This window comes from Denticeps clupeoides, chromosome 7, assembly GCF_900700375.1.
Source record: "Denticeps clupeoides chromosome 7, fDenClu1.1, whole genome shotgun sequence".
Taxonomy (NCBI): Eukaryota; Metazoa; Chordata; class Actinopteri; order Clupeiformes; family Denticipitidae; genus Denticeps; species Denticeps clupeoides.
Genome location: NC_041713.1, coordinates 2,675,820 through 2,703,190, shown reverse-complemented (window position 1 = coordinate 2,703,190; position 27,371 = coordinate 2,675,820). Strand labels below are relative to the sequence as shown.

The 27,371-nt window shown below is 47.2% G+C and overlaps 2 protein-coding genes and 1 long non-coding RNA gene across 9 annotated transcripts; 2 read left to right on the top strand and 1 right to left on the bottom strand.

Annotated features, from left to right (window-relative positions):
• Positions 1–1,898: 1,898 nt before the first annotated feature.
• On the top strand, positions 1,899–3,965 carry LOC114793621 (uncharacterized). Of its 2 annotated transcripts, XM_028985657.1 has the most exons (3): positions 1,899–2,250; positions 2,605–3,308; positions 3,406–3,965. In XM_028985657.1, the coding sequence occupies exons 1-2, from the start codon at positions 2,061–2,063 to the stop codon at positions 3,270–3,272; spliced, it is 858 nt and encodes a 285-aa protein (XP_028841490.1). In that variant the 5' UTR covers positions 1,899–2,060; the 3' UTR covers positions 3,273–3,308; positions 3,406–3,965. The 2 variants fall into 2 exon arrangements, with proteins under 2 accessions (XP_028841490.1, XP_028841489.1); XM_028985656.1 differs by having other exon boundaries at positions 2,605–3,965.
• grip2a (glutamate receptor interacting protein 2a) lies at positions 3,724–26,475 on the bottom strand. 6 transcript variants are annotated; one of them, XM_028985653.1, is made up of 25 exons: positions 24,468–24,881; positions 24,331–24,389; positions 21,785–21,865; positions 21,050–21,188; positions 20,079–20,224; positions 19,837–19,923; positions 18,292–18,367; positions 17,263–17,408; positions 17,007–17,154; positions 16,586–16,737; positions 13,000–13,161; positions 11,741–11,914; positions 10,672–10,858; positions 10,123–10,268; positions 9,961–10,041; positions 9,803–9,866; positions 8,217–8,362; positions 7,959–8,103; positions 7,686–7,825; positions 7,238–7,390; positions 6,075–6,228; positions 5,183–5,297; positions 4,922–5,104; positions 4,691–4,837; positions 3,724–4,608 (listed from the first exon to the last, which is right to left on the bottom strand). In XM_028985653.1, the coding sequence occupies exons 2-25, from the start codon at positions 24,365–24,367 to the stop codon at positions 4,405–4,407; spliced, it is 3,213 nt and encodes a 1,070-aa protein (XP_028841486.1). In that variant the 5' UTR covers positions 24,368–24,389; positions 24,468–24,881; the 3' UTR covers positions 3,724–4,404. The 6 variants fall into 6 exon arrangements, with proteins under 6 accessions (XP_028841486.1, XP_028841483.1, XP_028841484.1 ...); XM_028985650.1 differs by lacking the exons at positions 24,331–24,389; positions 24,468–24,881 and adding an exon at positions 26,083–26,473; XM_028985651.1 differs by lacking the exons at positions 24,331–24,389; positions 24,468–24,881 and adding an exon at positions 26,083–26,473 and having other exon boundaries at positions 21,050–21,185.
• On the top strand, positions 24,021–26,338 carry LOC114793622 (uncharacterized). Its single transcript, XR_003750267.1, has 3 exons — positions 24,021–24,186; positions 24,356–24,408; positions 25,944–26,338. It is a non-coding gene; the product is annotated as an uncharacterized LOC114793622 (long non-coding RNA).
• Positions 26,476–27,371: the final 896 nt, after the last annotated feature.

Sequence of the window (27,371 nt, the reverse complement as noted above, 5' to 3'; positions counted from 1 at the left end):
CCTGCTCTCTGCAGCATCTCTGTCCTTCCTCTCCTTGTTACTAGGGAAACAGTTGTTAAGTTAGGGGGCTGTGTGGCTCGGGAGGGGGGAGGATCGAGAAAAGAAAAAAAAAAACCACACCTCCTTGTTAGAATTAAAAAAAAAAAAAAAAATCACATGAATTATTAAGCGCGATGAAGGAAAGAGCTAGCATTGCGGACGGAAGGGTGGACAGGAGGTGAAGAGAATGATGGGAAATGAGGGGCTGGATGGAAGCAGACAGGGATGGACGAAGACCAACTGCAGAATACAGTGGGAAAGAGAATCGGAGAGGATCTGTGCTCCTGCCATAATGCAGATGGGTGGGCGGTGGGAGGGGACATAAAAAAAAAACACTGAACAGTGTGTGTGTGTGTGTGTGTGTGTGTGATTTATCCTGAAAGCAATACACTGCAACATCTCTGATTCTGGGTAACAGTCACACCCTGGAGGGAGGGGGGGGAAGTTAAACTTATGCACAAGGCTGCGGAGGAAGTTTACAGCTATATTTTGTGTGTGTGTGTGTGTGTGTGTGTGTGTGTGTGTTAGAGAATCCGGAGGCCCAACGATGCGCAAGGATCGAATAAAATCCCTGCTATGTACAGAGTGCCCTTCGGCATGATGATGTGAGGAAACTGCTGACCACTGACTCAGCATCCAATTAGGCCGGATCATCTGACATTTCCCTTCATTTCATCAAACGAGAGATTCGGCGTGATGAACCGAAATCTCTGCATCCGGCTCAACATTTGTGCCACATACGTTGATTTCTCGTCCATAAAGCAGACAGTATCCGACTGTTGGAATGCGGCACTGGGACGCCACGCTACAGAAACACGTTCTCTCCCCCTGGCCAACAGGAGGCCTGCATTCCTCTTCCATCTCACAGAACAAAGAGAACAGGGAGCCTGACCAATCAGAAGGCAGAGGTAACTCGGTAATCGACCAATCAGAACGCTGGCTTTATTCCAATAGTCCAGTAGTTGAAAAGTGAAAGTGATGCGATCGTCATTGTGAACACCTGAAGAAGCACCTGGATGCACCGGACTGAGCATCACAGACCAAGGCAACAAGACTTTTACAGACCACACCGGCCATCGCTGTAGCTCTAAATGGGCCAGAAGAATCAGAAGGTTGCCGGATCGAGTCCCAAACTGACAAGGTAGCCTTGTGCATAAGGTGCCACTGAGCAAAGCACCGTCCAAACACACTGCTCCCCGGGCACCTGTCATGGCTGCCCACTGCTCACTCAGGGTGATGTATCACTCAGGTGCTGTGCTGCAGTGTTTCACGATGACAATCCCTTGACTTTCACTAAATGGCTTATAGAGTCAGAAAAAAAACTCTTTTATTACAGCGTCCTCAAAAGCATTAAAATGTTATAACTGTCAAATATACAAGTAGTTTAGAAAGTTCTGTTGGAACGAGTTTATTTGAACTAAAAACCTCACTGAAAAAATATACAATGTTCTGCAGTTGGTTAAAGCTCTCAAATGTTCTGCTAGATGCAAATATATATAATCTAACATATGTAATAGGAATTAAATACATTTTTTAATGAAGTTTTGTTATGTTTTATGTATTCACGAAAAGTACAGTTACACTTTCACCTAATGTATGGATGAGGTATAAATTATATTTCTCACATTTACACAATGCAGCAATTGTACCAAATCAAATCATTTTAAAAATGAAAAAAGTCCAAAATAAATGTATTAAAATAAATAAGTTTTTTAACGAAATACACGCGTGCTGTTTGGCTTTGGCCCATATTACGGTGTGTCATGTAAATGTGTAGGCGCAGCTACTACAGTGAGTTTAGCTTCGGTAATATGAAGCTGTTGTCGCAAATACTGCATACTTTACGGCTTTTGCGTCATATGTGTGCGACTACGGGAGGTAGTTGTGTACAATACGAAACCCAAGTAAACAGCCGATTGAATTGTGTTTGTTTACGGCGCTGGATCTCGTATCGCAGTTTATACTTTTATTAAATGAATGAATCGCACTTCTGATCGGCGCGGCGTGTGATGTAGACGGAAATGAGCGAACTGCAGCTGCTGAAAAGCTACCTGACCGGGCGCCTGATGGCCACGGTGGACGAGATCATGGAGATGGTCGGGGGGACGCTGGCCGAGTACCGGGAGGAGATCGGCCGCGTCCGGCGGGAGAACGAGCTGCTGAGGCGGCGGATCCGGGAGGGCGGAGGGGGAGCGGGCTGCGATCCGCTCGGCGAGTTCCTCACCGCGCCAGATCACCAGCCATTCGGGGCCATTTTTATATATATATTGCTAATATATGTTTTATATATTGCTTATTTTTATTATATCTTTTTTAAATATGTATTTTGTCCATTATTACCACAGTATTTAAACGCGATTGACTTCTCTTTATCGCCCCCATGTTAAGGCTACTTTTAATCCACAGAGATGAATATAAAAAAATACATGTGTGAATCCATAATCTATTTATTCAAGTTAAATGTCTTCCCATTGTAAGTCGCTTTGGATAAAAGCGTCTGCCAAATAAAGTAAAGTAAATCGTATAATCTGCATTGAAAGTCAACGTTTGACCTTTTGCTCCCAGAAGCCGACCGGGCCGTGCCTCGTGTGGAGCCGGGCCTTGAGCTTCTCGAAGCCGTCCAGTGGGGCAGGAGTGACGTGAAGCCCGGGGTGCTTGGGACGAACCCGGAGAACCCCTGCACACAGTCTGTGTCCGTCGACTCTTCTGTGAAGAGGGAGAATAGCGAGGACCCTGGAGAGGAGAGGACTGGTGTCAGACAGATAAAAACGGAGCCGGCGGACCCCCAGGCTGAGGACGTTCCGACCCAGTACGACATGTTGCCCCGTTTGTCTGAGCTGGACGCCAGCTACAGAAGACCTCCACCGAGAGCTGGTCCGGGATCGGCTGCCGCAGACTCTGATGAATGGGGGAACGGAGCTGTCCCCACGTCTTCTAGAGTCCATCCGTACCCCCGGACGGAACACTCCGAGCCGGACGGGCCCACCACGTCCCACGGCGCGGAATTCCGTTACCACAGAGACGTCTCCCACGCGGGGCTGAAGTCGAGGTCCAGCCCGGCCTGGAAGTATTTCTACCTGAAAGAGGGCGACTGCAGCAAGGCCATCTGCAGCATCTGCAAAGCGGAGCTGTCGCGCGGCCGCAAGGAGTTCACCACGTCGGCGCTGCTCAAGCACTTACGCAAGAAACACTACAAATGCAAGATGGTGAAGAAACGTGTGCCTTCGAAATGACGTTTTAAAGCTTTAAGTCCAGAGCATAACTTGAAGGTCATTTCATTAGCATTTTTGTGTGGCTTGTGGAGCAATCGTGTTTAACCTGTCCAGCCTTTACTAACAGGTTTTTTTTTTTGTTTTTTTTACGTAGCATCAAGTCTTGTGGGGCTGTGCACGATGGGATCTTGTAAAAACGGTGTGTTCGTGGCCGATAACGGTATTGCAGTGATTATGCAAAATGAAGCTGAAATTGAAGTCGTAAGTGCACCCCCCCAAATAAAGCGTTGAAGCGTAAAATTAGGGCTGGGAGAGTTCAACGTTCTTTATGGTGGCGGAAGATTTCAACTGAGAACATTTCTCTTCGTATTCAGCATTCTCCAAATTAAACCAACGTTCAGCTGAACTATCTGGTGGTCGGACGAATTTTGTCACTTCGTAACATGACCATTGAGGACATCAGGCTGCGAGATGCTCCTTGTCTGCAGATTTATTTCCATCTAGGCCTCAAATCCACAGAGTAAAAAGTTAAAAGTCCAGAACAAGTCCATTTCAACATGATGCGGAATAAAAAAGAAAAAAAAAAAAGGTTTATTTTAAATTGCACGGCTGCTGGTCATCGATGGAACAAGAAGCACAAAAACGTTTCTCTTTAATATTATAGAAAGGAAGATATCGGAAGAGAAAAAGAATAAAACCACTTTTCCACACTCATCCAGTGCAGACCTGTGTGATTATCCTGAAGCATTAAAACACGCAGCAGGAGAGACAAACTCCTTCAAAAAGTAAAATAAAAACCTGGTCGTTAGCACGGTACCATTTCCACATAAAAATCAAATAAAACACATTTTCCAACAGGAAACCTGGGGAAATAATAATAAAAATATCTTCCACGGCTCTCCGGTCGGTTCCGGAATGTGACGGGCAAAGGTGGGTGTGTGAGGGGAGGACGTGGCGTGGAACTGAACTGTTGTTGTGGGGGGGCGGGCGTGAACTCGATGAAACGTTCAGAGGTGATCGGGTGATCGAATGGAATTAGTAGTGAAATCTGTGGGCTGACTGTGCAGAAATGAGGTAAAAAGGAAAAAAAAAAAAAAAGTCATGGTTAGAACCTTGAGAACGTGTGTGTGTGTGTGTGCGTGTTGTGAACTGGTCAGAGTTGTATTGCGCTCCTCCCGCGCCCTGGAAGCGAGGGGGGCGTGGCTACGCCAGGGGGCTCCTCGCGGTCCTGAGCGGTCCAGCTGTCTGCCTGTGTGAGGGGGTTCCTGCTGATGACCAACTGCAGCTGCTCTCCGGCGCCGCCGATCAGGGGAACCGCCAGGCAGCAGTCGAAGTCCCGCGTGCGGGCGTGGTTCACCTGGACCAATGAGACGAGGGGATTAAAGGGTGCAGCATCCAAAGGGATTTCCTGGATCCGCCTCTCACTTGTCTTATCCTACCTGCAGGATTCGGTCGTATGGCTGCAGGCCTGCCTGGTGGGCGGGCCCGTCTGGTCGGATCATGTTCACATAGACGCCTTTCTCCAGAACCCCGTCCGACACGCTGAAGCCGAAGTCTCCAGAGTCTGGGTCCTTGTGCAGGGTCACCTGAAGGACAGGCGAGGATGTTGCGTTGCAGTCCATCCCATAATCCCATCGAAGAGGTTGTAGCAGGCTCACACAGGCTCTCACCTTATGCAGCTCGATAGGCGAGGCTGGGCCACGCTCCTTCAGGTCCTCCTGCCCAACTGTGCTCTCCCAGGTCCTCCTCTTGGGCTCAGAAGGGGAATCAGAGGTCTTCCTCAGAGTGAGGCTGTCACGTGACCCTGATTTGTCCGCACCCAGACTCAGGGTGCTGCCAGACATGATGGAGGCCTGTGAAGAGATGTAGCGGTTCTGAGTGTTTGTGTAGAAGTGTGTGTGTGTGTGTGTGTGTGTGTCTGTACCACATACCTCCAGCTCTCTCAGGATCTCAGATTGGCCACAGGTCTCCAGGTCCTGCAGCGCTTGGGACCAGAAGCTCTCGTGGCTGTTGCTGTTACCATGGTGATGCCCAGAGCTGACCGATCTGCAGGAACCAGAACAGGTAAGCTGGCCGCACAACAGAGCAGAGTGCATCCTGGGAAACGGAGTTTCTTCAACTCAGTTCCAGACACAGACAGTCCAGCAGTGAACCGAGAGCAGCCCACCGACGTCCAGACCACAGCGGTGAGACACACGAAGCAAAAAGAGAACGGAAAAATACTGGAGAGACAGAAGCAGTTCCACGGGACATTTAATGGCGAACAGACGGACACGTTTTGGGTGAAGAGGCGACAGAAAGAGACGTGTTTGTGGACGACAGCAGCAGGTGATTAGTAAGGCAGATGGGAGAAAGAGAACCTGAAGAAAGGAGGGAAAAAAATGGCACAAATGGAAGACAAGAAGCTCAAAATCTGAAGTGAAGGAAAACGGATTTACAGAGTGCAGAAATCGGATTTATTTACTATATATTGTCATATATGTGTCAAACTCTAGATCACTTCATATAGATATATTATTCAGCGATATGAAGCACTGATACACCACAAACTACAGATCCCATAATGCTGTGTTGACAGTTCGCATGCCGCTTTGGTAACTTTGAAGCCAGAAAATAGAACTTCGAGCTGCTTCACAACCCATTTTTCGTTGACTTGGAAAGTACTTAAGTACTGCATTATGGGATTTGTAGTTTGTGTGTTATCAGTGCTGGTCAATAAAGTGCACACATTCATTGGGGTTTCATCCCATTAAAAGAAACTCAAGAACAGGAACATGGGTGTGAGATCCCTGTTCGATGTCTGGCTCATTGGCGCTCACCCACCCTAAATGTTTGCTCCACTCCTCTTCATTCAATCTCCCATCAAGCACTGGGGTCTGGTGGTTGTGGCTGGTAGAATGCAGTGGGCTCCTGTGATTGGCATGTCTCCACTCATAGGGGTGGAGGGTGAGATCAGCTGACCTGTGGATGAAGGCGCCTGTAGGGGAGGTAAGACGTGGCCCCTTTTAGCTGCTGCTCTGCGATCAGCTTTCTGCCTTTATTTTAGTTGTATCCAAGTCAGCTGATCCTGGAACAGCAGCATTTGGACCATTTACCCCCAGAGGTCACATGACCATATATAATGACAAACATGACATATCCTGAAAACGTCAACGATTTTCACTGTTTACTAAGGCCTTTGATAATCAAGTAAAAAAAAATCTTACTTACTGTAGCTATTGTTTTTTTTTGTTATATTACATTTAAATTTTAGACATGTCTGTTTACACATGTTTATTCTTGACTTTTTCATATTTGCAAATCACTTTGAATTGCCACTGTTTTTTAACGAGTGGTAACTCCATAACTAGTAGTCAAAACTATGAACAAGTGTGACATGTATGACTACTTAATATTGAACTACATAGTAGTAAGCAGTTTGAAAACGTGCCATGTGATGCAACAGAAAACTAGTCTCACTTGTTAAAACTTCCTAAACAAAATTCTGTGAACTCTACAAGCATTCAGACAAAACTATTGCATCAAATAGTTTGATGTATAATGGGTGTAAAAACTGTGCAACATTTCCAATAAAATTATGTTTGTGCAAACTAAAATGACCAAGATGGTGTGATGCACGGGACAACAATGTCACTGGTCTAAAACTCAAATGATAGCCATTACTAAGAGTTAAACTGTGGTGCATTGTATTAATATTTTAGGTAATCCTGAAGCATTATTCAATATAACATATATACACACTGAACCTTGAATGTCTGGGCTATGATTTTCATTGAAATTAGTCAAACGTTTACATTGCGAGAGGTAACCATGTTGCAATGTCTACAAAACATTCAATTTTTAAAAATACATTGAAATTAAATGATGTTCCACATGATCTTAAATATTAGGACAAGTACACATGCAAATATTAAATAATAAAAATTAATTTTTTAAGCATTTCCCAAGGAATCACCCAACTAGGTTCTGCCCACTCGGCCACTGACCTTGGCTTCCATATCCAGCATCGATGACTGAGCTATCCCATGATTCCATGGCTGATTCCAGTCCCGGAATGTTGAGGCCGTGGAGATCCGGGAGAGTAGCAGCTCTCAGAGAATCTGACTGGTCATCTTCAGTGTCACTCAGACTACAGATCTCTAGAAAGCACGCCCGCCCACCCACCCACCCACACAATTTTAAACTGGATTGTGAATCCCATAAATTCTATGTATGTATACAGACAAACATAAATATATTTTTATATATTCATATATATTATAATACAATCATCCACAGTTTTTTCCATACTATGCATATTTTTTTATATTACGCGGTCGGCATATTCTCCATGCTATTTACATTTTGCTGCTCTTATCTTGTACTGTCCACTTTCTACAGTGACATATCAAATTTCCCACTTTAATAGGATCGTCTTTTCTTAATTTTTCTTACGTTCGGGTCGCTTCTTGATCTTCAGAGTGACCGTCTCTCCGGCAGTCTGCAGCAGGTGGATGGCTTCACTCAGAGGTTTCCCCTTCAAATTTACGTTGTTGATGGCCAGTATACGGTCACCGATGTGCAGAGCACCGGTCCTGCACAGGACGGACACACACACACACACACACACACACACATATACAATTCCAGAGTGTTCGGACACACCGAGCTGACTGGAGTACAGTGGCTGAGACTGGTGCGTTTTTTGCGGATGTGTCTGTGTGTTACCTGTGTGCCAGCCCGTTGCGGGTCAGGCCCGAGATGATGATGGGGTCAAAAGGCTCCTCAGTGCCTGAGATGGTGATACCCAGAGGGCCTCCATACCGCTGCAGCTCCACAGTGTACATTACAGAACCAGACATCTCTAGCTCTTCTACACACACACACACACACACACACACACACACACACAAAAAAAGACTTCAGAACTTCTCAAGACAAATACTTTTGAATACTGAAATACTGAAACAACCCCACAACACACACCGGTGTTGTCCTCATCTTTCTGTATGCGGAGTTTGACCATGTCCTCAGCCTGCTGCAGGAAGTGCATGGCCTCCTCCATCCCACAGTTCTCTAGCCGCATGTTATCGATGGCCAGCAGGCGGTCGCCTGGCTCCAGCGTTCCAGTCCTAATGTGGGTCGAGCAAGGTTCAGACACACTGTGAATAGTACATTTACAGCATTTATCAGGCAGCCTTATCCAGAGACATTCTACTTCGCCGTTCAGAGAGCCGCAGCTCAGATGTGTCGAATCCGGAATTTGTCCTCTTATGACATCATAAGGGGAAAGGTTACCTCCCATTTCTCATGCTTTTTCCTCCCAGAGAATTTCCCGGTCCTCCCCTAAAACATTATTTTCCATGACCGTCATGGCTTCCAAACGTGTGAAGCATTGCAGTTGCTCGGTGATTGGATGTAAAAATTAGCACTAATGTATTTTTTTTAGTTCGGTCAGGCGAGAAGAACCGGTGGATTCGTGTTTTTTTTTTTTTTCTGAAAAAGAACGCCAACTTCCTGTCTGTGCCTAACATTGTGGTTGGTGAATGGTGTTGACATCATTTACGCAAATGCCCCCTGAGCCACTCTCCTCTTTGTCCTGCCTCTCCTCATCATTTCCATTTAAAGCTGCACACACCGAAAAGGGGACTGGATCAAAGTGGCTGCACCACGGCTGAATTTCAGAAAGAGACTTCAGATGCAGTATTAGGGGACCAACAAGACCGACATGAAGGCAAAAAAAAAAAAAAAATTTCATGTCAGGGGACCTTTAAGTGTTACTAGATGACTGGTAGGTACACCAAATCACTTTCTTATTGGGTTAGGGTTACGGTCAAAGTTCTGATTTTGAAAGTGAAACACAATCAACATAAATACAGGGCGTATGGGAGACTTTCAGCCTATAAACATAAAAAAAGCGAACATTGCAAACGAAATGAGACTAAAAATTCCCTCTTCACGGGGTCCCAATCGACTCCATTCTCCTTCGTTGTCCCTGGCTGGTGGGACAACTTGTCCTGCTCCATTCGACTAGCCGAGACTACCACCACCTTTAAGAAGCAGTTGAAAACCCACTTGTTCAAAAAGTATTTCAGATGAGTCTAAAAACACACGCACACACACTCGCAAATATATTTTCGTCTATATACATTTTAAAGTGATTGTCACACGTGACACACAGCAGCACAGTGCACACAGTGAAATTTGTCCTCTGCATTTAACCCATCACCCTGAGTGAGCAGTGGGCAGCCTGCGGGGACCAGTGTGTGGGGATGGTGCTTTGCTCAGTGGCACCTCAGTGGTAACTTGGCAGATCGGGATTCGAACAGGCAACCTTCTGATTACGTGGCCGCTTCCTTAACCACTAGGCCACCACTGCCCCTGCATATATATTATGCCCCTATATATATTAGGTCTTATCGGGGCTCTTTGTTTTGTAACTCAAAATCTATAGAAACCGAATGAGAATTGCTGTTGTCTTCCTCTTGTATGTTGCTTTGGATAAAAATGTCTGCCAAGTAAAGTAAAGTAAAAGACAATTTTTTTTTTTCTAATTTTTGAAAAAAACCAACCTGTGGGCAATGCTTCCTTTCTTGATCTCAGAAATGATGAGCGGCCTCCCTGGCTTTTTGCTCTCTGATGGAACAGAAACGTGCTAATTAAGCCGCCCGTAGGCCACAGGACTGTGGTTCCTCCTTGTAAATGGCGCCCCCTGGGGGCTGCAGCTCACCGCTGACTGTGATCCCAAGCTCCACGCCGCGCTTCTTTGGTAACTTCACCTGGAACGTGCCACTGCCGGGGATCACAGATTCTACAAAGAGGCCGACAAAAAGTGACACGGTCACTGCAGGGCCGTTGCTTTCAACCCGCAGCGTGTGCAAAGGAGACTCACCGGCCACATCAAACTCGATCTCCAGAGTGACCTTGTTGGCCAGCGCCGTGTCCCTCAGCAGCTGATTGGCCTCCTCCAGTGTTCCGTCCTCGGTGGGAATCCCGTTGATGGACAGGAGTCTGTCACCCACTTGGATGAGGGCACACCTAACAGAACACACCGGGAGCTGGGAACGAGGGACACTCACGCGCTCGTCCACGAACACGCGGAGCCGGAACGCTGAGGCAGCGGTCGCGAGGGACGTCAGTCAAGAGTCCGCAGCTGAGTCAGCGTTAAAGCGGCGCCGCGTGCGGGAAGTTCTGCTTCTCCCAGCACTAACGGCAGCGATCAGAAGACAGGCGCGTCTGAGGACGCCGAGACTCTAATCCCAGCGGACGGCTGGAATCGGCCCCCTGGTAGTGAGCGGCTAATTGGCCGCTTTCGAGTCCCCTCGTCCCCTCGTCAACACGCTGACTATCTCCCGCGGCCGATCGGTTGCAAACAGCTCCAGTCATCATTACTGCCGGGAAAACGGGGTCTCTAATAAAGTGGCCGGCGAGTGAGACTCACTTCTCGGCTGGACTGTCCGGCTCTATGAAGCGGACGCACGGCGGGGCGGAGAGGGCCTCCGTGGCGAACACGCCCCCCTGCAGGTGCAGGCCGAAGCCGGTGAGCGGGTCGCCGCGCAGCACCACCTCGCTCGTCTCCAGGTGAACCACGTGTCCCCCCGCGCCCACGGTGCTCGACGCCAGCGACACTGTCAACGAGACAAGGGCAGTGTGTAAGAGTGTGACAGTGTGTGTGTGTGTGTGTGTGTGTGTGTGTAAAACTGCTGAGGTTGGCAATCTGTTCCTGTTTTTGACACACAGGTGACGCTAAGGTCCTCCGTCCTTCTACTGACTCAGACGAGAGGACAGCGCTAATCTCAGCCCACGTTGGGTCCCTCCCCAACGACACTGACATCATTAAATCAAAAGGCGGAATCGGTCATGGGAAGGATACTGACATTTACGGCATTTACCAGACGCCCTTATCCAGAGCCACTTGCAATCAGTAGTTACAGGGACAGTCCCCCCCTGGAGACACTCAGGATTAAGTGTCTTGCTCAGGGACACAATGGAAGTAAGTGGGATTTGAACCAGGGTGAGCGTGTTACCCGCTAGGCTACTACCAATACTAATGACAGCCTTTTTTTTTTTTATTGCTGTCATTATAATTAACGGGGTCCTTCTCTGTATCACTTCCTAGAGTTTTTTTTCCTGTAGAGTTTTTCCTTGTGTGCAGAAGGGTCAAGTGTGGGGGGTGTCAAAGCCCATTGAGACATTTTGGGCTATATAAGAAATAAAAGAATACATCGAGTCATATTAATACACTTCTGGATCCACTCAGGGTTAAGTGTCCTGCTCAGGGACACGATGGTAGTAAGTGGGGTTTGAACCCGGGTCTTCTGGTTCATAGGCGAGTGTGTTACCCTCTAGGCTACTACCACCCCACTGCAGAACAACGCTCTGGCCGACGGAGTCACCAAACATAATGTTCTTAATATTCATTAATATCAGGGTTTTAATTAGTGTCTGATCTGATGCAAACCCTCAAAATCTACACGCCTCACGTAAAAGTGGCCTGACGCACTACTCACGCGAGCTCTTGTGCTCAGTCTTCCGCGCCCTCCTCTTGGTCATGGTGCTGCGTGGGCTGGACGGGCACGCGGGACCGGGCAAGGTGCTGCTGGGATACGCCGGGGCGCAGTTCTGGCTGTGGTAGCCGGACGTGTTGGTGGAAGACGAGGGAGAATAGCCTCCAGAGCCGGGAGCTGGGCGGGGGAAGAGGACAGTCAGGGGGTCGAAACCAACCCTTACACAAACATCCACACCACATGAGGGCCCAGCGGGCAAGGAAATGAATCCCAAATTATCAAGGTGCCACTGAGGTCCCCTTGATCAGGGTATCGTCCCCACACGCTGCTCGACAAAGTGATGGGTTCAATGCAGGGGACACTTTTCCAGCGTTTCACAACGACAAAAAACCCTGGCACCGAAATGGCGCGTCCTAGGAAAACTCATTGTGGGACTGGATCAAAGTGGCTGTGATTCTGAACCAGGGCAAATTTTGGAAGGAGACTTCAGACACAGTATTAGGGGACAAATAAGACTGATATAAAAAAAAAAAAAAAACCTTCAGGAACCTTCTGGCTCATTGTCTTCAGGCTCATTGTTCTTGCAAGCAAGCACTACCCTCAATCACACCTTTACATTTACATTTAAGGCATTTGGCAGACGCCCTTATCCAGAGCGACTTACAACGTGCTTCCATGTTACCATCGATGAAGAGATCAGTTCTGGTTCACTAGGACCCCCAACTATGAATACAATCTTTTTATTCACTCTGTTGTAGTTTCAATACAGAAGTCAGACAATAAGAAGGTTACAAGTTCATCTAAATATTCTCTAAAGAGGAAGGTCTTGAGCTACTCAGTGACTGAGCTGTTCTGACATCCAGGGGAAGTTCTTTCCACCACCGAGGGGCCAAGATGGAGAAGAGTCTAGATGAGCGTCTTCCTTTTACCTTCAGAGATGGAGGGACCAGGCGAGCAGTACTGGAGGCTCGGAGTATACGAGGTGCAGTGCGAGGTGTAATAAGGGCTGTGAGGTAGGATGGTGCTACTCCATGTTTGGCTTTGTAGGCCAGCATCAGTATTTTGAATGTGATGCGTGCAGCTACTGGGAGCCAGTGGAGGGAACGTAGCAGAGGGGCGGTGTGGGAGAACTTGGGGAGGTGCTGCTGCATTTTGTATCAGTTATAGAGGTAGGATGGTACATAGAGGTAGACCAGCCAGAAGGGACACAACGTTCAAAAACGCCAGAGCCACTACTGTCCCGAGCGTCCCGTCATACTCACTCCGGCAGAGCTCTGGTGGGACCAGGTGGGTCGTGGGCTGGGCGTGGGAATGGAGGCCGCTGCCATGGTTACCCGGACTGGTCCACGGGGGCGCGGCGCCCCTACTGTGCAGGAAGTTCCCGCCGGCGTCCCACTGTCGCTGGCCGCTCTTCTGCACTCTCACTGCGGTGGACGAACACACGCGTCTGGATTAAAATCAAAAAAGGAGGCCGGTGCATCGTCGGGCCCACCCCGCTTACATTTACTGACCAGCCGGGAGAGCGCCGAGTGCAGCGGAGACGGCATGGCGGCGTCGCGGACAGCTAATCAACTAACACGCCCGCGTCCGAGGAGCTTTCTGCGCATGCGCAATCTCGTCGTTTTCTACTGTGACGCAACGAAAACTCGTTGCGCATGCGCGTCACGCCGCTCCGGTCAAGGACGCCTTTTTCCGGCAAAATATGTCAGTCAGACATTAAATTCGACACATGTACATCAAAGAAATAAATCTGTTCTGTTATGATTCCCTTTTGCATTCTTTGGGGTTAGTAGAGTATCTAATATCCTGATGGGTTTAGTGTCCGAACATTCTACTAGCACATATCTAAATGGAAGCGTAGTATGATGGGTTAGGGTTAATGTACATTTATTGTAATATTTTTTCTGTTGTAAATACAGCCATCAGTATTGTCTGCTTCAATAAGCAAATTCGGGAAGAACAAGGAGGGCTGCCCGCATCTTTATTAACGCCTTGACAGAGGATGTATTAAAAGGCTTTGCTCCTATGGCCATATAATAGAGGACCATCCCCAATAAATAAAACGGTGTACCACCGATCGTAACGTTCAATTTCTGCTAGTGTGACCAAAGTCAGCCAGTTAGATCTGGCCAGTAGCAGTGAGAAGTATATTCTCACATTTCAGGTCCCGGTGGGTAATATTGTTACTGTGCAGATACCTCAGAGCTTGAACCATCTGGTAGAACATATCCTGGCATTGTTTCTCGGGAAGACGGCCCGAGCCGTCATCTTACAAGGTTCTCCCAGCCACTTCCATGGCGATGCACTGAAAGCTGTCAGGCGTCTCGAAGTTTTCATACATGCAAAATATGTCAATCTGAATATCATCGTCTCTCTGAGCACAAATGTTTATACATACTTGTTTTTCAAGACTTGCTTTTTGATGAGATCAGTAGAACGCTGCCAAATGACCCATTACCTAGTTTTCAAGAACTTCTGACTGGTCAATTGACTATTCAGTATGTTGACTTCTTTTAAATGTTTAAGTTCTGATTGAAATGAATTTCGATTGTTTATCCCTTCCTATTGTTTCTTTATATAACCTTCTTTATAAAACTCAATATCTTTAATGACCTCTATAGTCGTTATATTTCTTTAGAAAAGTATTGAACATTATATATAGAAGAACAAATTCAAGAAAACTTGTACAAAAATGGAACGCTGTGACACAATCAAAGATAAAACTAAATCAGTAGCTGAAGCCTTCACATCAAAATCATTTGGGAGGAACGCAGTGGTGACCCAAAAACCCCCATCATCAGAAGTCTTCAAGGCACGTCACTTCGGGCCAACATTATTTCGTACGATATACAAGACATCCACATTCCCCATTGCCATAGACTACAGTGCGGCTATAGGAACCAGGAAAATTAAGTGGTTGGTGCCAATGGAGAGGCTTGATTCTTACAAACTACTGGAGGTGCTGTTTTACGGACTGCGGGAGACAGAGCATCCATACTCAACAATTGTCTGTGAGGGAATTCGGCAAATGGTGGAGGCCGGAGGCGACAGGGTCGCACCGCTCGTCCCGAAAATCATTCAACCCATCAGGGAAGCCCTCCACACACGGAACAAAATAGTCATCTGCAACGTGCTGAACCTGATGCAGCGAATGATTGTTTTTGGGGAGCATAAAGTGTGCGAAGCGCTGATGGAGCACTACAGAAAGATCCTTCTGATATTTAACATATTCAAGAACTGCAAAGAAAACGTAGAAAATACGTCTATACGGTGGAAGAACAACAACATTGCTAGTTTAATTAGCGAGACACTCCAGCTAATGGAGATTTATGGAGGACCACACGCTAACACTAAAATCAAATCCATGGTGCCCACCTACACATGCAGCCCATTTCATGCACTTGTGTGAAGTACAGGAAGGAAACTCCAGTGAACCCGTGCGAACCTTGACTTGTGACGTGACTTTAAGACTTGCCCTCAACAACTTGACTTGACTCAGACTTGAATTTTGGGACTCGTGAGTCATAACTCGAAAAAATTATATTTTTTATAAAATTTCCACCTGCTTCAAAGAGGTTTTTTTTCCTCAGTAAGGATCTTCCCCATTACTTTCCATGAACATAACACAACCAGAACAAATAAATAAATAAATAAATACCAAAAAGTAATGGACATTAGCATTAATTTGCCCACTGGGTCCTGCAGTGGGGACATGACAGCCAACTTGGCGGTCACCCTGGTCGCAACTGGACTCTGGACTGGCCTCCCCAGAGACGTGGCAGAATATACGTAGCCGCCTGCCCCATCTGTGATGCACACAAGATCAAAAACCAGCAGCCACAGGGCATAGTCTTACCATTGCCCGGCCCACACTGCCCTTGGTCACACTGCCGACCGCCACACTACCGATATTGTGATCTAACGAACTGGGATCTACCTTTCAACCTTTCCCTTCTACAGTCTGCTGTCCCAACATGTTTCAAGAGGACCACATTTACATTTACTGCATTTATCAGACGCCCTTATCCAGAGCGATCAGTAGTTACAGGGACAGTCCCCCCCTGGAGACACTCAGGGTTAAGTGTCTTGCTCAGGGACACAATAGTAGTTAGTGGGGTTTGAACCTGGGTCTTCTGGTTCATAGGCGAGTGTGTTACCCACTAGGCTACTACCATCCTACTACCATCATCATCATCCCTGTTCCAAAGAAAATAAATGTGACTAAATGACTATAACCCAGTAGTCAAAGTACACATCACATCTGTACTACCTTCCTCAGATGATCTGCTCCAGTTGGCCTACAGGAACACAGATCTACAGAAGATGCAATAGCTGTGTTGGGTGTGTTGTGTTGGGTTGCTGTGCATGAGTGTATCTTGGAGATCCAGAAAGTTATGCCCTCATCAGTCTTTAAATCATCTCTGATTCATAGCACATGAAGCATCATCCCGGCAACCTCAGCCAATCATACATCACCCACCCCCGCAAACACACACACACACACACACACACACACACACACACACACACACACAGCCACAGCGTTCACCATTAACCTCCCCACAGCCAAAATGCATCATAAATGGCAGCATGTGGATAAAGGTCACCATGGAGAAAATAAAATGCATCAGCACTGACAGGAGCAGAATCTGGTAGCATATGCGCAACCTGAACAGCGCATTAACAATTATTGCACGGCACTTCGTCGTTTTTTTCTTTCTTTACACAACTAGTTCTAATTACGAGGAGTTTTTTTTTCACTTTGTTCCATGGACATTATTTTGTGGTTCATTGATCGGTCACTTTCCATAATGTACAGTTTTTGCCACCTGAAGGTGCCGGACTCACCCATATCAGGCGCCTGTGCGGTGGGAAGGACCTCCAGCCGGGTCAGGTCTGCAGTGCTGGCCAACAGCTGCTGGGCCTCCAGCAAGGTACAGTGTTCTGTACTGGTTCCGTCAATGGACAAGAGAACATCTCCAATGTGCAGCGCTCCACACCTGACACACACATACACACAGCAAGCAAGGAATATTTACCTTTTTTTTGTGAAGAGGTTGACACCGATGGGTCATATTATAATCTTAGTCTGTAAATTTTACCCGACACACACATTAGAATTTGCTGAGAATTTCACTCCACGTTGTATGTGTATGAGTGCGAGTGCGAACCATGAAATCAGTCATAACAGCTGATAGGTAGGGGAAGATGATTCGTAAGAGTGTGTAGCTGTGGACAGTTGTCTGGTTGTGTGTGTGTGTGCTGTTACCTCTCCGCCACACTGGCGGGTTTGATCTTGTCGATGGTGATGACCTGCTTGTTCCTGTAGATGGCGGAACCAAGACTCACTCCCAGCACGGAACCCGGTGGCTTCACGATCTCCACGAGAAGAGGCCCCGATGCCTGTTTCACTGAGTCTATGATGGAGAGGGCAGTTACACACACACTCGGCGGATGGTGCTTGTGCACTTGTGTTGATTTGAGTGTTTAAAGCTGCATGTGAGTGTGAGTACACGCTCACTCACCCATGACAGACACATCATACTCAATGAGGAAGCTGGACTCCGGACTGCTCTGCATAAGCAGCGTGAGCGCGTCGGCGTGTTTGTGTGTGTTCAGTGGCGCGCCGTTAGCACTCAGCAGCCGGTCGCCAGCTTTTATAGTCCCCTCCCTGCGAGAGAACAAGTCATATTTTTTCTGCGTGTGTGTGTGTGTGTGTGTGTGTGTGTGTTAGGGCCGGTCCGCAGACAGAAATGGAGATGGAGAGAATGGGGCCAGAAGAAGAAAAGGAGATGAGTGGTGGCGAGAGGATGGCGTTCAGTTGACTCTATTTATATATATACAAAGAGCCAGGAGGGCCTGAGTGGTAAACCCCCCCCACACACAAACACACACACACACACAAACACACACACACGTGCAATCACTCGAATACACACACACACACACCAAGGAGATCACATCCATTCAGAAGTGGTAACACACACTCATGCACATTGTGTATAGGACACACCCACTCTGATGCGTGTCTGGTCCTCTCACAAATGCGAGTGTGAGAGAATGTGGTTGGACAGAGGGAAACAACCAATCGGAACCACTCAGAGATGGACGGTGGCGTAGCCGTTCAGTCTCTGGAACAGTTTTAAACTGTGTGGTGTGTGTTTCTGCTGCTGGTGGGGATCGCTGCCCTGTACCCACCTCCTACGCATGGCTCATTGGTGTGTAAATATGAAATGGCCTGTGTGTGTGTGTGTGTGTGTGTGTCTCCCTGCAGGCTGTGTATAGAATGTCACTTAGGGTTAAGCCCAATGAAACACAAACGGCACTTTCATATGAAACATACATGCACACACTCGCACACACATATAATTGACGCACATGTAATGCAGCTTCACTCACACACCCTGATGGAGAATATTTGCACACAATTTTTACATTTACATTAATTCTTCGTGGACAAATTCTTCACTCACACATAAACGCTGCAGATGTACAAGTATGCAGGCTCACGCAGTGTCGCACACGATACACATGTGGGTAAAAATGGCCCGTACCTGTCTGCTGGACCCCCCGGCCTTACATAGGTCACTACCAGAGGACGAGAGCGCTGCCAGTCCTCATGAAATCCACCTGTAACATTCACACTCTCGTCAGCACATCTCACACACAAACAGTTCTGCTCAAAACCAGACACACACATCTCCCCAGGTTATCGAACAATTCCCCTTTCTGCCTCAGTTCCCAGGACTTTCAAACATTTCAAATTTACACTACACTTACTTCACTACAGTCAGTGTTACAACACATCATTACGCTCGCAACTCATTCACACAGTGACACAGTCAGTGTTACAACACATCACTACGCGCACTACTCATTCACACAGTGACAGAGTGTTACAACACATCGCTACACTCGCATTCCATTCACACAGTTACACAGTCAGTGTTACAACACGTCACTACACTCACTACTCATTCTCACAATAACACAGTCAGTGTTACAACACGTCACTACACTCACTACTCATTCTCACAATAACACAGTCAGTGTTACAACACGTCACTACGCTCACTACTCATTCTCACAATAACACAGTCAGTGTTACAACACGTCACTACGCTCACTACTCATTCTCACAATAACACAGTCAGTGTTACAACACGTCACTACGCTCGCAACTCATTCACACAGTAACACAGTCAGCGTTACAACACATCACTACACTCACATCTAATTCACACAGTAACACAGTCAGTGTTGCAACACATTGCTACGCTCGCATCTCATTCACTCAGTAACACAGTCAGTGTTACAACATGTCACTACTCTCGCAACTCATTCACACAGTAACACAGTGTTACAACACATCGCTATGCTCGCATCTCATTCACACAGTAACACAGTCAGTGTTACAACACATCACTATGCTTGCAACTCATTCAGAGAGTAACACAGTCAGTGTTACAATGTCACTACGCTTGCAACTCATTCACACAGTAACACAGTGTTACAACACATCACTACACTCGCATCTCATTCACACAGTAGTACTGTCAGTGTTACAACACGTCACTACGCTCACTACTCATTCACACAGTAACACAGTCAGTGTTACAACACGTCACTACGCTCGCAACTCATTCACACAGTAACACAGTCAGCGTTACAACACATTGCTACACTCGCATCTCATTCACACAGTAACACAGTCAGCATTACAACACATCGCTACGCTCGCATCTCATTCACACAGTAACACAGTCAGTGTTACAACACGTCACTACGCTCGCAACTCATTCAGAGAGTAACACAGTCAGTGTTACAATGTCAGTACGCTCGCAACTCATTCACACAGTATCACAGTGTTACAACACATTGCTACACTCGCATCTCATTCACACAGTAACACAGTCAGTGTAACAACACATTACTATGCCCACTACTCATTCACACAGTAACACAGTCAGTGTTACAACACTGACTATAGTGCTATAGTCAAATCTCACATTAACACAGTGCCACAGTCACCACTTTACAATCACACGGAAGCGTAGTTACCTAGTCATACAATGTATGTCACAATGCTACATTCGTACCTCTCAGGACAAAACCAAAACTGTTGCCTTCCTTCTGAAGACAAACTTCGATTGTCTTAGACAGAACAGCAGCAGACGAGCTGGGTACTGAGAGACAAACGGAAACAGAGGCAGGTGTTCAGCATTGTGTCGGAAGATCGGATCTGTGTGTGATCAACGACATTGAATAGTGTAGCGAATTTTACTGACAACATGTCAGTGTGTATGTACAGGGTTGTGTGTTTGTGTGTAAACAGACATACCATATGGTGGAAGCTCAAACTCCACCTCCAGCATCACCCTTTCCCCCACGTTCCTCAGCAAACTGATGATCTCATCGTGGCGCAGCTTTGAAAGGTTGATGCCGTTCACAGACTTGATGTAGTCGCCAACGTTTAACTGGTCGCTTCTGAAACACACACACACACAACCTATTGTGAACCTACTGAGAACCAAATCTCACTGGTGACTTACACACACACACGAGGACCTTTAACACAATCCGCACAATCAGCTACTTCCACACCAAACTGCTAAATTCATCCACCAGCTCTTCACTTTGTTAATTACTGAGTAAGTGTGCGTGTGTTTGCACGCATGTCGCAGTCACGTTGAGCCTGTGTCAGCGCCCACAGTCACACTGTCATCACACTCCGATTGGCTGATGGAAAGTAGCAGTGCTCCTGAGGTTATGCACACAGGAGTGCACACACACACACACTCACACACACACACACAGACTCTTTACTCATTCATGCATACACATTTACCGACGCAAACCAAGCGCTGACACACCCACCCACCCTCAACGCAGTACGGTGCATCCTGTTACACGAACACAAGCACCAACGTCTCAACTTACGTTTACATTTACAGCATTTACCAGACGCCCTTATCCAGAGCGACTTACAATCAGTAGTGACAGGGACAGTGTCCATCCTGGAGACACTCAGGGTTAAGTAAGTGGGATTTGAACCTGGGTCTCCTGGTTCACAGGCGAGTGTCTTACCCACTAGGTTTCTACCACCCTATAATATAACTTCTTCTTGTCTTCTTTAGTGCTGCTGTGTATCACATGTGACAATCACTTCACTTTAAATTTATTCTAGAGATAATTAAGCAATTTTAGCCATTATTCATACTAAATAAGCTTTCATATTATTCTGCATATGTAGAAATTTGTGTTCCACAGTGTTGGGGGGGACCTGACTCAGACGTGTGTCCGTATGCTCACCTGGCTGCCAGGCCCCCCGGCCGAAGGTTTGACACCCTGGGCTTGCCGTCCTTGTCGGAGCCGCCGGAGATGGTGAGGCCGAGGCTGCTGCCCTCCCTCTTCATCAGGTCCACCGTGGTCACGCCCCGCAGCTCCTCTACTGCCACGCGGCAGCGCACCGGGAGAGAACAACACACACGACACACAGTCGTTTCACATCACTTCACAGTGGCTCTGTGTGTGTGTGTGTGTGTGTGTGGGGGGGGGGGGGGGGGGGCGCTTTGCTCAGGTCAAAAGTCATTAAACCAGAGAGATTTAGATCAGTTGTATGTTAGTAATCCTCCAAAAAGTCAAAACATTTAATTTTTCCAATTAAATTACCCATGTATAATTATTATTTACATTTACAGCATTTATCAGATGCCCTTATCCAGAGCGACTTACAATCAGTAGTTACAGGGACAGTCCCCCTGGGTTAAGTGTCTTGCTCAGGGGCACGATGGTAGTAAGTGGGATTTGAACCTGGGTCTTCTGGTTCATAGACGAGTGTGTTACCCACTAGGCTACTACCATCCCATATTATGGTTCTGTTTTATGTTGATATTGCCTGGGAACCCATGAACTATGGCCTATGATCGGCCATTCTATTTCAACTTTCAGACAAATTCACCTGGATGACTGAGAATCTTCACGGACATATTCGTTGATATGTCCGTGTTTTAAAGATCGGTGCGGACGCGCTCCTGTTTACCGTACCGTTGAAGCTGCGCCGGTTGGAAGTCGGTGGCTGCTCACTGCCGGACACGTCCTTGCTGCTCTTGCAGTAAGGTGCATCATCTGGAAGAGAAATAATGCTGCTGCTGAGGCGGCGTGCTCCGTGTGAAGTCCACGCTGCCGTCCAAACGTTAATCATGTTTTACAGACGTGACGGGGACAGTCCCCCTGGAGACACGCAGGGTTAAGTGTCTTGCTCAGGCACACGATGGTAGGAAGTGGGGTTTGAACCTGGTACTTCATACCACCCCTGTCTGAGGTGTAGAAAATGGTTTCATGTTCATCAGGGGAATGCTAAAATGTCCCCCCCCCCAAAAAAACTAATTAAACTCATTATTATTATTAGTGCGCAAATAATCGAAATCACGTCGACTCAATTAAGCAGCGAATGTGGAGCAGCAGAGGCGTCTCCGGCTAAATGGAGAACGTCGGGACAGTAACCAGAGGAGTATTTATAGTCCAGCAGCAGGCCCAGTTCACCGTTTTCCGCTCTGAAAGAAGCGGGGCCCGTTTCATACGGCGCACGGTGAAAACGCGGTATTAACCACGTTTAACAGGATTTCATTTCCAACACCATCTCCCACGTGGAGTGGTCATGATGTTTTACAATTACAGTACAATTTATCCCCCCATTCACAATCTACCGAACAGACCTGGGAGAGGGATCTCGGTATTAATATCGGTGACCAATGAGGGGAAGAGTCGTGGTCTCAGGCGAGGTCTATTTCTGTCTGTAATTGAACGAAATCTATCCAGTTGAAAATTCTACATCGCCTACTTATCACACGTGCTCTCAAGAACAAAATCTCACCCACCTGCTGTAAATGTGGTAGTGAAGCTGCGGATTTTGACTTTATATTGTTTTTACATTTTAAACGTTTAATCCCATTATTAATGTTTAATTTTTATTTATTCATTCATTTTATTAATTAATTCGTTGCTTCTACCATCCATGTATTGTACGGTGCTCTTCTGATGTATATCTGTGTGTCCTTTTATGCCTGAACAGCACTTTGGTGCAGTGGAACGGCTGCTAAAGTTGACTTGACTTGACTATGTCCACTGTTTCTGGTCACGTGCAAAGCGTCAACATTACTGGACGTTCCATTAGACCTGGACCCTATATGTCTCCTCTTTGGTTTCCCAGACCCACGGATTACAAACTCAAAACGTAAAAAACTTTTCAACCTATTGATTTTCGCTGCGAGGAAGAACGTTTTATTATTCTGGATCAAGGATATGGCTCCGACTAAAAAAATCTAAAATATCCCGTGTTTGGATGCTCTCCGCAGGACCTGGGATAACTACTTCAAACATTCAGATCAAGCGGTACTTTAAGGTTTATAACTGCGGGGTGGGTGTTGTTATTTATCAGTATATGCTTGTGTTCTCCCATGATTCCGTGGGACTGGATTGGCTTTCTGAGACCACGTATCTGTCTGTCTGGTTGTGTCTCGTCTGTTCTTTGTGAGGAAAAAATAAGAACACCGTCGCTTCTTTCGTATTTCACACCCACTCAATGACGCTGCCTCGTAAAAGAAATGTTCGGGTCTGCTAGCATTTCTCAAAGGCACAATCTCAGTTGGTAAATTATAATTGGTAAATGTTGTTTTTAAGTACACATAAAGTGTTTATGAATTAAATGACCAAAGCGAATGACTTTATCGCCATATTATCATTTGTTGAGTTTTCAATTCATTTGAAATGGATTGGGGTATAAATTCGGTCCTAGGATCTGGACTTCTAGACATGCAAAGCCATTCAAAGGTTGTGGGTTCGAGTCCCACCAGAGTCGCTTTACTTCGCGGCAGTGGTGATCTAGCGGGTAAGGAAGCGGACCCATAATCGGAAGGTTGCCGGTTCGAATCCCGTTGCTCACCAAGGGTGATGGGTTAAATGCAGAGTGCACGGTGTGATGTGCTTCTTGCTGTGCTTCACAAGGACAATCACTTCACTTTATTATTTGTATTTATGGAATTATGATTTTGCCAGCTCTGAGGCCACGTGTTTGAATTCTTAGTGGCCTGTAGGCTTTAAAATGAAAGAATACTAAAGACTGGCCATGCCATGCTTCCTACAGAGGACCATATTCTGTCACACACACACACACACACACGCACACACACACCTGCGGAACAACACACCTGTACACTGTACAGGTTGTGGAAGCGCCGCCTCACTGGCCACCCCTCAGCAGCCGAGTTCGTTAAAGACGGAAATGACCTCTGACCCTGTTCTCCCTCCCAGAACGACGAGCTTCCAGAGTCTAAGAATAGGCCGCCCTCCGGTGCTGTGAGCAATTGGAGCGATCAGAGAACGGCCCGATCGGAACCGCTGCTCTTTTACAACACTGCCGGCTGTGCCGGCGGATCGCACGCTGCCACGTGAGTCTAAACGATTACGTAAGTAGGTGTGTACGCGCGTGTGTATATATATGAATGCATGTGTATGTATGAATATGTGTTTCACATCATGTGAATTGTAATGATGTGTGTGTGTGTGTGTGTTTTAGCGAGAAAGGATCTTACCCCGACTCCTGCCCTCTCTCCTCAGGCCACAGAGCATGGCTGCACGCTGGCTACTCCATCTGCCTCGTGAAAAAAAGCGTGTGTATTTACACACACACACACACACACGCTGTTTTTTTTTTTTTTTAACTCCTCACCCGCGAGTCTCGAAAATGTCCAGCTCTGAGTGCCGCAGCGTATTCCACAGATTAAAAGCTCTCTTCTGCACGGTTCCTCCAACGTTCTCCTGATCCCGCCTGTCAGGAGCACAACTGTGGCTCCTTCTGTTCTCCCGGGAATCTGTCAACTTCGCCCGGATGAGCCGCGGCTCTGGGTTCAAATTCGGTCTGGAGTCCAGCGCTGTTGCTCGTGCTGAGCAGCAGGAGCGTGTGTGTGTGTGTGTGTGTGTGTGTGTGTGTGTGGTTCTTCAGTAGGTCTTCAGCAGTGAGTCGTAGATCTCGTTCTCACGCCATCTTCCTCGCACACGCCCCCAACTCTCGTTCTCTCCCTGCCTCTCCCGCTCCCCACTTGTCTCTCTTGCTCGCCCTCCCAGCCGCATTTGTTCTCCACCATGCATCATATACCAATCATTGCTGCTTTACGTACTTACACACACACCCACACACACACCGTGCAGCAGTCTCACTCTGCCAGAAGGGTGTGATTCAGGCAGACAGAAGCACACACTCTCTCTCTCTCTCTCTCACTTCTTTACAACCCCCCACCCTAACGTTTTTGACACTTTCCAACCCCCCAGTCACACACAGTCCTGTTTTAGAGTGTGTTGTGCACCTCACACACCAAAGACGCTGAAGCAGCAAGGCGAGGGCCGGGCGACAGTTCATATTCTTGCTAAATTCATACACACATCATGTGGCTGAGAGTTTTTGTGGGTTTTTTTTTTTTTTTTTTTTATGTCTGGCACATGGAAACCAGATACGCAAAAATAACTTCAGAATCAATGACGAAAACCTTGTTTTTCTTGGGCAATTTACCGGTATGCTGCACCACTGCTGCAGCTTTACCCGTGTGTTTAAAACGGCGACTCTGTGGAGTATCTGTGCTCACCACGTGGTGATGCCTTTACTGGCCAGTTGGCCCCCAGTCTGTCTGCAGACACACACACACACACACACACACACACCTGTCTCTCCATTTGTCACACTTGCATGCCATACGTGCTTCTCCTCCCAACACACCCAAACACACACACACACACGCGCGCCAGGGCTTTTGTCCCCCACTGGGAGAAGGAAATGAGGACAGGGGAAATGACGTGGGACGGATGGAGGGTGGTGTTTCTCACTCAAACGCAATCTCAGACACCTCCCGTCTCCCACAGTCTCATCCGTGAACAAAGTCTCGCTGTCTACGTCATGAAGTTTTACCAGATTTTTTCCGGTGACCGTGTCTTGTTCAGTGTCACTGTGTGCTGGGTTTTATGGCCCTTTGTGTGTGTGCGAGTGTGTGTGTGTGTGTCTTGGTGTAGCGTTGCCCTCCTGTGGCTAAAAGCACAAAGCGACCGCGGCGCTGAATGCAGCTTCTGGGAATACAAGTGCACTTCAAAGAATAAGAATTAAGGGAAATGTGCATGTATTTCTCAGAGGCTGAACAGTTTTTTCTTTTTTTTTTAGGTCATTTGAGCTAATGGATTTCAAACATTCTACTTACGTGTAATGAAAATACCCCTTTCAGCACTGGAAACCAAACGACAGTAATTCCCACATAAACCTGAACCCAGAGAGGAGCCTCCGTCCTCGTACGGAACTATACCTTTAGTCCGGCCCCGGATGATCCCCACTCGCCACCTGAGTGAAAACGAGAACATCCTCCTCTTTTCCTTCATCCCTGTGGCCGATCCCTTCTTCACCAGGTCGGAGTGGATGAAGGCCGGTGGAAGGTGCCCTGGGTTTATTTTACAGGTTATTCCCCACATCCTGTCCCGCGTATCCACTTCTCGCGCTTGCTCCTCGTCCTCCTGGCACAACCAGGGTGGAAGTGATCGTGCGTCCAGGTAAAATGAATCTGCATCAAGGAACGGGTCTTGAAGGCTTCTGCATTCTCAGCCCGTCTCCTGGTTACTGGTCCACGCCCAACATGGCACCCTGTGGAAGCCTGGGCCATCAGTGCGTGTGGTGCTGAAGACGGTGAGGGACCATGACTGGTGTATATCTGGGCGTGGTTGGTGGGCAGGCATTGCCGGCATGTGAGTGGACCAGTAGCAGTCGTTGGTTTGGAAGCGGATGGGCGTTTTCCTGGCGGAGCAAATTTCCTATTGACAGATGGAGGCGAGTGGGACATCGCGGAGCGCCAGAACCTTCCAGCTGGGTGGAGTTCATGGTACAGAGACAGACGACCCCACCCACAAACAGTAAATTACACACATGACATCACTGTTCCTTTCTTGCACCTGAACTCCAGCAGCTCCGTTCTCCTCCTGACTCCAAATAAGGTGATGATGTGGGCTGGACTACAGACAGTCTCCACGTACAGTACAGACCAAAAGTTTGGACCTTCTCGTTCAATGTGTTGTCTTTATTTTCATGACCATTTATATTGGTAGATTCTCACTGAAGGCATCAAAACTATGAAGGGTGATGGAGTGCTGCGGCAGAGGACCTGGCCTCCACAGTCACCGGACCTGAACCCAATCAAGATGGTTTGGGGTGAGCTGGACCAACAAGTGCTAAACACCTCTGGGAACTCCTTCAATACTGTTGGAGAAGCATTTCAGGTGACGACCTCTTGAAGCTCATTGAGAGAATGCCAAGAGTGTTCAAAGCAGTAATCAGAGCAAAGAAACTAGAATAGAAAACATGTTTTCACTTATTTCACCTTTGTTGTTAAGTACATAACATCACGTGTTCATTCATAGTTTTGATGCCTTCAGTGAGAATCTACCAACGTAAATGGTCATGAAATTAAAGAAAACACATTGAATGAGAAGTTGTCCAGACTTTTGGCCTGTACTGTACGCAGGATGGACCTGCATGGTAAAGTAAAGGTCGTCCCCGAGGAACAGGGGTTTTAGTTAGGAGAAATGTTCTATAAAGAGGCATACA

What these genes read in the sequence shown, in the direction of transcription:
- LOC114793621 (XM_028985657.1), top strand. Translation starts at nt 2,061, where the DNA reads ATGAGCGAACTGCAGCTGCTGAAAAGCTACCTGACCGGGCGCCTGATG. An exon ending in AGCGGGCTGCGATCCGCTCG is followed by an intron (nt 2,251 to 2,604) that starts GCGAGTTCCTCA and finishes TTTTGCTCCCAG; the next exon opens with AAGCCGACCGGGCCGTGCCT.
- grip2a (XM_028985650.1), bottom strand. Translation starts at nt 26,245, where the DNA reads ATGTGGGGAATAACCTGTAAAATAAACCCAGGGCACCTTCCACCGGCC. An exon ending in TGCTGGATATGGAAGCCAAG is followed by an intron (nt 6,229 to 7,237) that starts GTCAGTGGCCGA and finishes CCTCCCCTACAG; the next exon opens with GCGCCTTCATCCACAGGTCA. An exon ending in GAGTGGAGCAAACATTTAGG is followed by an intron (nt 5,298 to 6,074) that starts GTGGGTGAGCGC and finishes TGGTTCCTGCAG; the next exon opens with ATCGGTCAGCTCTGGGCATC.